We start from the raw sequence: 12,148 nt of genomic DNA on the forward strand, positions 1-12,148 counted from the left end.
AGAACAAAATGGCTTCCTGAGATTCTTTGAAACTACTTCAAAAACAAACGACAAGGGACCCCCGAGATTCTTTCAAGCTACTTCAGAAACAAACGACAAGGGACCCCCGAGATTCTTAAAACTACTTCAAAAACAAAACACAAGGAGTCCCCGAGATTCTTTCAAAACTACTTCAAAAACAAGCGACAAGGGACCCCCGAGAATCTTAAAACTACTTCAGAAACAAAAAAAAAAGAGTCCCCGAGATTCTTTTAAACTACTTCAGAAACAAACCGCAAGGGACATCCGAGATTTTTAAAACTACTTCAAAAATAAAACACAAAGAATCCCCGAGATTCTTTTAAACTACTTCAGAAACCAATGACAAGGGACCACCGACATTCTTAAAACTACTTCAAAAACAAAACACAAGGAGTCCCCGAGGTTCTTTCAAACTACTTCAAAAACAAACGACAAGGAACCCCCGAGATTCTTTCAAAACTACTTCAAAAACACACGACAATGGAGCAACGAGATTCTTAAAACTACTTCAAAACAAAACACAAGGAGTCCCCGAGATTCTTTCAAACTACTTCAAAAACAAAACACAAGAAGTCCTCGAGATTCTTTCAAACTACTTCAAAAACAAACGATAAGGGGCCCCGAGATTCTTAAAACTGCTTCAAAAACAAAACACAAGAAGTCCCCGAGATTCTTTCAAACTACTTCCAAAAACAAACGACAAGGGACCCCCAAGATTCTTAAAACTACTTCAAAAACAAAACACAAGGAGTCCCCAAGATTTTTTCAAACTACTGCAAAAACAAACGACAAGGCAGCCCCGAGATTCTTAAAACTACTTCAAAAACAAAACACAAGAACTCCCCGAGATTCTTTCAAACTACTTCAAAAACACACGACAAGGGTGCCCCGAGATTCTTAAAACTACTTCAAAAACAAAACACAAGGAGTCCCCAAGATTTTTTCAAACTACTGCAAAAACAAACGACAAGGCAGCCCCGAGATTCTTAAAACTACTTCAAAAACAAAACACAAGAAGTCCCCGAGATTCTTTCAAACTACTTCAAAAACAAAACACAAGGAGTCCCCGAGATTCTTTCAAACTACTTCAAAAACAAACGACAAGGGACCCCCAAGATTCTTAAAACTACTTCAAAAACAAACGATAAGGGACCCCCGAGATTCTTAAAACTACTTCAGAAACAAAAAACAAAGAGTCCCCGAGATTCTTAAAACTACTTCACAAACCAAAAACAAGGAGTCCCCGAGATTCTTTTAAACTACTTCATAAACAAACGACAAGGGACCCCGGAGATTCTTAAAACCCCTTCAAAAACAAAACACAAGGAGTCCCCTAAATTTTTTCAAACTATTGCAAAAACAAACGACAAAGGACCCCCGAAATTCTTAAAACTACTTCAAAAACAAAACACAAGGGGTCCTCGAGATTCTTTTAAACTACTTCAGAAACAAACGATAATGAACCCCTAGATTCTTAAAATTACTTCAAAAACAAAACAGAAGAAGTCCCCGAGATTCTTTCAAACTACTTCAGTAACAAACCACAAGGGACCCCCGAGATTCTTAAAACTACTTCAGAAACAAAAAACAAAGAGTCCCCGAGATTCTTTTAAACTACTTCAGAAACAAACCGCAAGGAACCCCCGACATTCTTAAAACTACTTCAAAAACAAAACACAAGGGGTCCTCGAGATTCATTCAAACTAGTTCAAAAACAAACACAAAAGAACACTGAGATCCTTAAAACTACTTCAAAAATAGAACAAAATGGCTTCCTGAGATTCTTTGAAACTACTTCAAAAACAAACGACAAGGGACCCCCGAGATTCTTTCAAGCTACTTCAGAAACAAACGACAAGGGACCCCCGAGATTCTTAAAACTACTTCAAAAACAAAACACAAGGAGTCCCCGAGATTCTTTCAAAACTACTTCAAAAACAAGCGACAAGGGACCCCCGAGAATCTTAAAACTACTTCAGAAACAAAAAAAAAAGAGTCCCCGAGATTCTTTTAAACTACTTCAGAAACAAACCGCAAGGGACATCCGAGATTTTTAAAACTACTTCAAAAATAAAACACAAAGAATCCCCGAGATTCTTTTAAACTACTTCAGAAACCAATGACAAGGGACCACCGACATTCTTAAAACTACTTCAAAAACAAAACACAAGGAGTCCCCGAGATTCTTTCAAACTACTTCAAAAACAAACGACAAGGAACCCCCGAGATTCTTAAAACTACTTCAGAAACAAAAAACAAAGAGTCCCCGAGATTCTTTTAAACTACTTCAGAAACAAACCGCAAGGAACCCCCGAGATTTTTAAAACTACTTCAAAAATAAAACACAAAGAATCCCCGAGATTCTTTTAAACTATTTCAGAAACCAATGACAAGGGACCCCCGACATTCTTAAAACTACTTCAAAAACAAAACACAAGGGGTCCTCGAGATTCATTCAAACTAGTTCAAAAACAAACACAAAAGAACACTGAGATCCTTAAAACTACTTCAAAAATAGAACAAAATGGCTTCCCGAGATTCTTTGAAACTACTTCAAAAACAAACGACAAGGGACCCCCGAGATTCTTTCAAGCTACTTCAGAAAAAACGACAAGGGACCCCCGAGATTCTTAAAACTACTTCAAAAACAAAACACAAGGAGTCCCCGAGATTCTTTCAAAACTACGTCAAAAACAAACGACAAGGGACCCCCGAGATTCTTAAAACTACTTCAGAAACAAAAAACAAAGAGTCCCCGAGATTCTTTTAAACTACTTCAGAAACAAACCGCAAGGGACCCCCGAGATTTTTAAAACTACTTCAAAAATAAAACACAAAGAATCCCCGAGATTCTTTTAAACTACTTCAGAAACCAATGACAAGGGACCCCCGACATTCTTAAAACTACTTCAAAAACAAAACACAAGGAGTCCTCGAGATTCATTCAAACTAGTTCAAAAACAAACACAAAAGAACACTGAGATCCTTAAAACTACTTCAAAAATAGAACAAAATGGCTTCCTGAGATTCTTTGAAACTACTTCAAAAACAAACGACAAGGGACCCCCGAGATTCTTTCAAGCTACTTCAGAAACAAACGACAAGGGACCCCCGAGATTCTTTCAAGCTACTTCAGAAAAAACGACAAGGGACCCCCGAGATTCTTAAAACTACTTCAAAAACAAAACACAAGGAGTCCCCGAGATTCTTTCAAAACTACGTCAAAAACAAACGACAAGGGACCCCCGAGATTCTTAAAACTACTTCAGAAACAAAAAACAAAGAGTCCCCGAGATTCTTTTAAACTACTTCAGAAACAAACCGCAAGGGACCCCCGAGATTTTTAAAACTACTTCAAAAATAAAACACAAAGAATCCCCGAGATTCTTTTAAACTACTTCAGAAACCAATGACAAGGGACCCCCGACATTCTTAAAACTACTTCAAAAACAAAACACAAGGAGTCCCCGAGATTCTTTCAAAACTACTTCAAAAACAAGCGACAAGGGACCCCCGAGAATCTTAAAACTACTTCAGAAACAAAAAGAAAGAGTCCCCGAGATTCTTTTAAACTACTTCAGAAACAAACCGCAAGGGACATCCGAGATTTTTAAAACTACTTCAAAAATAAAACACAAAGAATCCCCGAGATTCTTTTAAACTACTTCAGAAACCAATGACAAGGGACCACCGACATTCTTAAAACTACTTCAAAAACAAAACACAAGGAGTCCCCGAGATTCTTTCAAACTACTTCAAAAACAAACGACAAGGAACCCCCGAGATTCTTTCAAAACTACTTCAAAAACACACGACAATGGAGCAACGAGATTCTTAAAACTACTTCAAAACAAAACACAAGGAGTCCCCGAGATTCTTTCAAACTACTTCAAAAACAAAACACAAGAAGTCCTCGAGATTCTTTCAAACTACTTCAAAAACAAAACACAAGAAGTCCCCGAGATTCTTTCAAACTACTTCAAAAACAAAACACAAGGAGTCCCCGAGATTCTTTCAAACTACTTCAAAAACAAACGACAAGGGACCCCCAAGATTCTTAAAACTACTTCAAAAACAAAACACAAGGGGTCCTCGAGATTCATTCAAACTAGTTCAAAAACAAACACAAAAGAACACTGAGATCCTTAAAACTACTTCAAAAATAGAACAAAATGGCTTCCCGAGATTCTTTGAAACTACTTCAAAAACAAACGACAAGGGACCCCCGAGATTCTTTCAAGCTACTTCAGAAAAAACGACAAGGGACCCCCGAGATTCTTAAAACTACTTCAAAAACAAAACACAAGGAGTCCCCGAGATTCTTTCAAAACTACGTCAAAAACAAACGACAAGGGACCCCCGAGATTCTTAAAACTACTTCAGAAACAAAAAACAAAGAGTCCCCGAGATTCTTTTAAACTACTTCAGAAACAAACCGCAAGGGACCCCCGAGATTTTTAAAACTACTTCAAAAATAAAACACAAAGAATCCCCGAGATTCTTTTAAACTACTTCAGAAACCAATGACAAGGGACCCCCGACATTCTTAAAACTACTTCAAAAACAAAACACAAGGAGTCCTCGAGATTCATTCAAACTAGTTCAAAAACAAACACAAAAGAACACTGTGATCCTTAAAACTACTTCAAAAATAGAACAAAATGGCTTCCTGAGATTCTTTGAAACTACTTCAAAAACAAACGACAAGGGACCCCCGAGATTCTTTCAAGCTACTTCAGAAACAAACGACAAGGGACCCCCGAGATTCTTAAAACTACTTCAAAAACAAAACACAAGGAGTCCCCGAGATTCTTTCAAAACTACTTCAAAAACAAGCGACAAGGGACCCCCGAGAATCTTAAAACTACTTCAGAAACAAAAAAAAAAGAGTCCCCGAGATTCTTTTAAACTACTTCAGAAACAAACCGCAAGGGACATCCGAGATTTTTAAAACTACTTCAAAAATAAAACACAAAGAATCCCCGAGATTCTTTTAAACTACTTCAGAAACCAATGACAAGGGACCACCGACATTCTTAAAACTACTTCAAAAACAAAACACAAGGAGTCCCCGAGGTTCTTTCAAACTACTTCAAAAACAAACGACAAGGAACCCCCGAGATTCTTTCAAAACTACTTCAAAAACACACGACAATGGAGCAACGAGATTCTTAAAACTACTTCAAAACAAAACACAAGGAGTCCCCGAGATTCTTTCAAACTACTTCAAAAACAAAACACAAGAAGTCCTCGAGATTCTTTCAAACTACTTCAAAAACAAACGATAAGGGGCCCCGAGATTCTTAAAACTGCTTCAAAAACAAAACACAAGAAGTCCCCGAGATTCTTTCAAACTACTTCCAAAAACAAACGACAAGGGACCCCCAAGATTCTTAAAACTACTTCAAAAACAAAACACAAGGAGTCCCCAAGATTTTTTCAAACTACTGCAAAAACAAACGACAAGGCAGCCCCGAGATTCTTAAAACTACTTCAAAAACAAAACACAAGAACTCCCCGAGATTCTTTCAAACTACTTCAAAAACACACGACAAGGGTGCCCCGAGATTCTTAAAACTACTTCAAAAACAAAACACAAGGAGTCCCCAAGATTTTTTCAAACTACTGCAAAAACAAACGACAAGGCAGCCCCGAGATTCTTAAAACTACTTCAAAAACAAAACACAAGAAGTCCCCGAGATTCTTTCAAACTACTTCAAAAACAAAACACAAGGAGTCCCCGAGATTCTTTCAAACTACTTCAAAAACAAACGACAAGGGACCCCCAAGATTCTTAAAACTACTTCAAAAACAAACGATAAGGGACCCCCGAGATTCTTAAAACTACTTCAGAAACAAAAAACAAAGAGTCCCCGAGATTCTTAAAACTACTTCACAAACCAAAAACAAGGAGTCCCCGAGATTCTTTTAAACTACTTCATAAACAAACGACAAGGGACCCCGGAGATTCTTAAAACCCCTTCAAAAACAAAACACAAGGAGTCCCCTAAATTTTTTCAAACTATTGCAAAAACAAACGACAAAGGACCCCCGAAATTCTTAAAACTACTTCAAAAACAAAACACAAGGGGTCCTCGAGATTCTTTTAAACTACTTCAGAAACAAACGATAATGAACCCCTAGATTCTTAAAATTACTTCAAAAACAAAACAGAAGAAGTCCCCGAGATTCTTTCAAACTACTTCAGTAACAAACCACAAGGGACCCCCGAGATTCTTAAAACTACTTCAGAAACAAAACAGAAGGATTCCCTTAGATTCTTTCAAACTACTTCAGAAACAAATCACAAGGGACCCCCAAGATTCTTAAAACTACTTCAGAAAGAAATCACAAGGAGTCCCCGAGATTCTTTTAAGCTACTTCAGAATCAAACGACAAGGGACCCCCGAGATTCTTAAAACTACTTCAGAAACAAAACAAAAAGAGTCCCCGAGATTCTTTTAAACTACTTCAGAAACAAACGACAAGGGACCCCCGAGATTCTTACACCGACTTTAGAAAAAAATAACAAGGAGTCCCCGAGATTCTTTCAAACTATTTCAGAAACAAACGACAAGAGACCCCCGAGATTCTTTCAAACTACTTCAAAAATAAACACAAAAGAACCCCGAGATCCTTAAAACTACTTCAAAAACAAAACAAAATTGCTTCCCGAGATTCTTTGAAACTACTCCAAAAACAAACGACAAAGAACCCCCGAGATTCTTTAAAATTAACTCAAAAACCGGACTCAGGTGGTCCCCGAGATTCTTTCAAATTACTTCAAACACAAAACACAATGCGTCCCCGAGATCCTTAAAACTACTTCAAAAACAAAACATAAGGGATCCCCGAGATTCTTTCAAACTACTTCAAAAACAAACGACAAGGGACCCCCGAGATTCCTTCAAACTACTTCAAAAACAAACACAAAAGAATTCCGAGACCTTTAAAACTACTTCAGAAACATAACAAAATGGGTCCCTAAAATTCTTTAAAACTACTTCGAAAACAAAAGTAGTAGTAATATATTGCCCATGTTTTCTTTACACGAACCCAATCGTTGTGTTCGTACCCCTAATACACGATTTTTAGATGTACCATATCCCAGAACAAGTTATGGGAAAAATTCCTGTGCTGGCAGATTATCAAGACTAGTAAATTTTCTATAGCGCGTAGATTTCATGGGTGTGGTGACACAATAATAAATAGTAGTAAATAATCGCCCCATCTCAATTGATTATTTTTTTTTCCGTTCTGAGGCGGACAGCGAAGAGAAGACAATTACCCTTTTTTTTCGGAAAGAAAATTTAAGGCGTCCAAATTGGAAAATCGGTTCCATTTTCAAAATTTATGAAGTACATATTCTGTAAAGCCCTTTCTTATGTATCTTTTAAATTATACTTTAAGGTACATTTTGATCAAGAAGATTTCGTCTAGGATTTAAAGTTAAAAGAGAACGCTGTACCTAAACATTTTAAAGCTCAAGATTTCAAATATAAAGCTCCATTTAAAATTATCAATCCAGAAAACACAATTACCGATAAAATATCAAGATTCAAAATTCGGTATCCACTGATAAACAATTTACAAATCGAGTGTTTAGGAAAGTCATACCAAAAGTTATTGCTACAGAAAGAAGACGAAATTTATTGTTTAAAAGAAAAAATTAACAGATTAAATTTAAAGAATTTAAAAATCAATAACAAACTGTCCAAAATGTTGGTGGTTTAGATTATTTACGTTTATATTTTATATTTTCCTTATTACACATTCTATTTTTTGTATTTTTATCTGATACCTACGTTTTATATAATTGTAATATGGCGAATAAAACATTAGTATCACTATCACTATAAATGAAGAAAAAACCCTTGCAATATAAGGCGTAGATCGAATAACTAATAGAAGGAAAATAACAATGTATCTCTTTTTAATTAACAGTATTAAGAGTAGTTACCAGAATGAAGAGGGGGTGGGTGGGCGGGCCTACTGCTTGTCTACAAAAGACTCTCTAGGAAAAAGTTAAACTTAGCCCCACCCACCCACCCGTTCTCTAATGTGGATTTTGCAACTAACTCCTCCTCTCTATCTGACAACGAAGAAAAAATGCATCCATCACAACTGAGACAGGGGCGAGTGGGTGGGGCTTAATTATCGGTTTTTTTTTCTTAGCGTATACCTATTTTCAACAAAACCATATTTATAACATAATTCTAATCTCAAATTTACCATTTGATATTTAAAGCATTTTTATTATAAGCCCCACCCGTAGTTTGCACATTTTAGACAGATCAGTATTTATAAAAAATATTTCCTGGTACCACTGTCTTTTCAGAATTTTTGGGATTATTTTGCTTACTACAAGTAGAAGTAGAAGTATTTTTATAACCGTTTTCCGTTAATTAAAGTTTATTATTACGATTTGTACTGCTGATGCCGTCCATTATACATCTTAAAATCGGGTACATAAGCAATATGCGGCAGGTGTTCCATGCGTTCATTCAAGCTTACACAGACGATAAATCGAATTAAATCTTCCGTTTTAACAGAACTACTGCATCCAAACAATTAATTTCAACTGGCTTAACTTTACCTTTCTAAAATTTTTTCGAAGTACTTTGTTGCATACAAATTTTTCGTTGCGATTTTTCTGGGTGTTTTACTAAGTACTAAATTATTTTAGAAAATGTCGGACTTACCCTCTTTATGCACTTTCAACTCGTTAACCTTCACGTCTTCTTTTTTATTCCGGAGAGAACGCGAACCTGAGTTTTAATTTTCTTTCGATTAGTTGCCAAAGATAGACGAAAGATGCATACAAATTGACGAATTTTATCTAGCAATTTATCATTTTTTTTTTTAGAAATTTTCTTTCATTGTGAGAGCTAGTAACCCATTTTTTACGTAACCTTAGGCAAAACTTCCGCATAATGAATTTGGACTTTTGAACGTGAAAAAAAGATTGTCTATTGAAAAACAACTTTATTAAAAATATTGCACTAACTGAGATACATTTGGTAAAAATATATTACAAAAGGAACATAAAAACGCTCATTTACAATATCGTACATAATTACATCAAAATAAAAACAGAGAACAAGAAGGAACAAGTCAATAAATATGTAAAAAAATAACAACCAGCTTAAACTTGCACATATTCTAAAAACTTGTTAGCGTTAATACTGTGTGCTTAAGTAAGTAAAGTAAATAATTGCACTGATCCCTCCAACCGCACTGTACCGATTATTATTGCACTGTATTCCGATATCACAAAGTCATAGAGAAGCGCACCGATTACACTAACCTACAATTAAAAATATCGACACAGATATTGCACGTCTGGATATTCTTAATATCTAATATTGCACGATCTAGGCAAACCCAGCCCGCCTTCAAGACCATCATCTTGATCTAACTCTAGAATAAATAAATAAATAGAACAGACCATATCACAATCAGTCCCTCTGCAGCAGCTCGTGCAGAGCGGCGATGTACGTCTGTGCCATCTGCAGCGTCTCGAACTTGGACAGCTTCCTGTCGTTCCCCAGCGACGGCACCACGTCCCTCAGCCTGTCGAAGGCGTCGTTCAAGCTGTTCATCCTCCTGCGCTCCCGCGCGTTCGCCGCCAGCCGCCGCTTCTTCATCACTTCCATGCCGGCCTGCGCCGCCGCCCCCTTCTTGGCGTCCTTCTTGTACTTGCACGGGGCCCGGTAGAACTCCTGGCTGCCGTAGCCGCCCCCGTCCGACTTGTACCCGTACACGTTGTTGTTCTCCCCGTAGTGGCCCCAGCTCTCCTGCTTGTAGTAGTTGGGGGTGTAGGGCTGCGACGACATGCCCGGGTCCGAGGAGATGGACATGGGGCTGGACAGGCTCAGGGGGTGGCAGCCCGGCGAGCCCCGCGGCGACAGGCACCCGTCGGAGGACGACTCGTGGTTCTGCTGGTAGTAGTCGTTCTGGTGCAGGAACATTTCGCGTCTTCCATCACATCACACCGAGGAGCGGCGCGTGCTGGCACTGTTTATGTTCCGGTTCTTGGCTAAGTGGTTCACTCGCGGATAACAGGTTCTTGGACGGATGCTGCCAGGGCTCGCGGCGGACTGGAGATGACGAGCGTGTGCTAGGTGTTAAATCAAAGAAGTGGTAGCGGTCGAGGCTTTGCCATTGCCACTGTCGAGGATGGAGGTGAGGCCGGCGCTAGAGGTGTGCGATGGGATTTTTTCTGCGAATGGGGGACGGGTTGGCGGCTGGGGAAGGCGGAAGCGAGGTGGCGAGCGAGGGCAGGGGAAGACCGGAGAGTGAATCTCCTAGTTTTGGTACAGCAGGTGCAAGAACGACTAGAGAAGGCAGGAATTTTTACAACTATTTCATTTATTTCACTTAATTTAGTACCAAGAAGTGAGGTCCGGACTTTAGATCCTTCTTCTTACTTCCCGAGCGTAAGCTAAGGAACTATTTCAATGCAGTACCTCGGACGACTGGATACTTTCATGTTTTCTCGACGTTTAATTGAATCTTTTCTACGGACGGGTTTTTCCAAGACTTCATTTATGGACACGGCCATAAGGCCGGATGTTGTAAATATAGATAGTTTGTCACCAACTATGAAATGACGTAATTTCAAAATTTTACAATAGTGGATATAATTTAAATTTTATATCCTCCGTTTACGGTTTATGAATCCGTGTTGAGTTTTTACCTTAGACGTCATAATTTTTGGAAAAAAATCAACAACATTTTCCAATTTATAGTTTTTGGAAGCATGTTAAATCGTTAGTCAAAATTTATCCGTTCATGCTCCCAGGAATTGATGATTTTGTCGATTAAATGTTATTTAAATGTTAAAAAGTAGCATAATCATGAACTTGTAGTTTATAAATACACTATTGAGATTTTTCGACTTTTCGATTTGTCGATTTTTCGGTGTTTGAATGATACGATTTCTCAATTTTCGACTTTCTTTCAGTTTTTGGATTTTTCAATATTTCGATTTTCCGACTATTCGATTTTTGGACTCCTGAATTTTTTGATTTCTGAATTTTCAATATTTCGTTAAGCTTTATATTTTTCAATTTTTCGTTGTTTTAATTTTTCAATTGTTAAAATTCTAGGTTTTTCGATTTCTCGAGATTTCAGTTCTTCTATATTTCAATTTTTCAATTGTCCGGCGTTTTAAATTTTTTATTTTTTCAATTTTTCTTTTATAAAACTTCTCGATTCATCAATTTTTCGATTTCTAACTTTTCGTCTGAGCTTTCGACTCCTCAATTTCTCGATCCTCTGATTTTCCGATTTCTATCTCAGTTTTTGAATTTTTCAATGTTTTGATTTTTCAATTTTTTATTTTTTTGATTTTCAGTTTTTCGTTTTTTAAACTTTAAATATTTCAATTTTTCGACTAATTTATAGTTCGATTTCTCAATTTTCCGGTGTTTCAATGATACGATTTCTCAATTTTTGTCCTCTTCAGTTTTAGAAAATTTTCAAATTTTGACGTTTCTAAATTTTCAGCTTTCCGATTTCTGTACCAATCTTTTTTTTATTGTCCCAATTCTCGATTTCCAAAGTTGCGATTTTTAAGCTTCCGATTTTTCGGCTTTGCTTTTCAGTTTTTCGATTTCTCACTTTTACAATTTTTTAATTTCTCAATTTTTTGGATATTTCTTTCAGTTTTGCATTTTGCAATATTTCGATTTTAGGACTTTTCAATTTCTCGATCCTCTGATCTTTCGATTTGTCGATGTCTCAGTTTTTTAATTTTTCGATATTTCGATTTTCAAACTATTCCATTTTTGGACTCCTGAATTTTTTGATTTCTGAATTTTCAATATTTCGTTAAGCTTTATATTTTTAAATTTTTCGTTGTTTTAATTTTTCAATTGTTAAAATTCTAGGTTTTTCGATTTCTCGAGATTTCAGTTCTTCTATATTTCAATTTTTCAATTGTCCGGCGTTTTAAATTTTTGATTTTTTCAATTTTTCTTTTATAAAACTTCTCGATTCATCAATTTTTCGATTTCTAACTTTTCGTCTCAGCTTTCGACTCCTCAATGTCTCGATCCTCTGATTTTCCGATTTCTCGATATCTCAGTTTTTGAATTTTTCAATGTTTTGATTTTTCAATTTT

General features: G+C 36.8%; 1 protein-coding gene across 1 annotated transcript; it reads right to left on the reverse strand.

Annotated features, from left to right (window-relative positions):
- Positions 1-9,021: 9,021 nt before the first annotated feature.
- On the reverse strand, positions 9,022-10,325 carry LOC135145101 (transcription factor Atoh7-b-like). Its single transcript, XM_064077218.1, has one exon. The coding sequence runs from the start codon at positions 9,990-9,992 to the stop codon at positions 9,480-9,482; it is 513 nt and encodes a 170-aa protein (XP_063933288.1). The 5' UTR covers positions 9,993-10,325; the 3' UTR covers positions 9,022-9,479.
- Positions 10,326-12,148: the final 1,823 nt, after the last annotated feature.

This window comes from Zophobas morio, unplaced genomic scaffold, assembly GCF_036711695.1.
Source record: "Zophobas morio isolate AGI-343-1 ecotype UQ-CSIRO unplaced genomic scaffold, CSIRO_AGI_Zmor_V1 ptg000124l, whole genome shotgun sequence".
Taxonomy (NCBI): Eukaryota; Metazoa; Arthropoda; class Insecta; order Coleoptera; family Tenebrionidae; genus Zophobas; species Zophobas morio.

What these genes read in the sequence shown, in the direction of transcription:
- LOC135145101 (XM_064077218.1), bottom strand. Translation starts at nt 9,992, where the DNA reads ATGTTCCTGCACCAGAACGACTACTACCAGCAGAACCACGAGTCGTCC.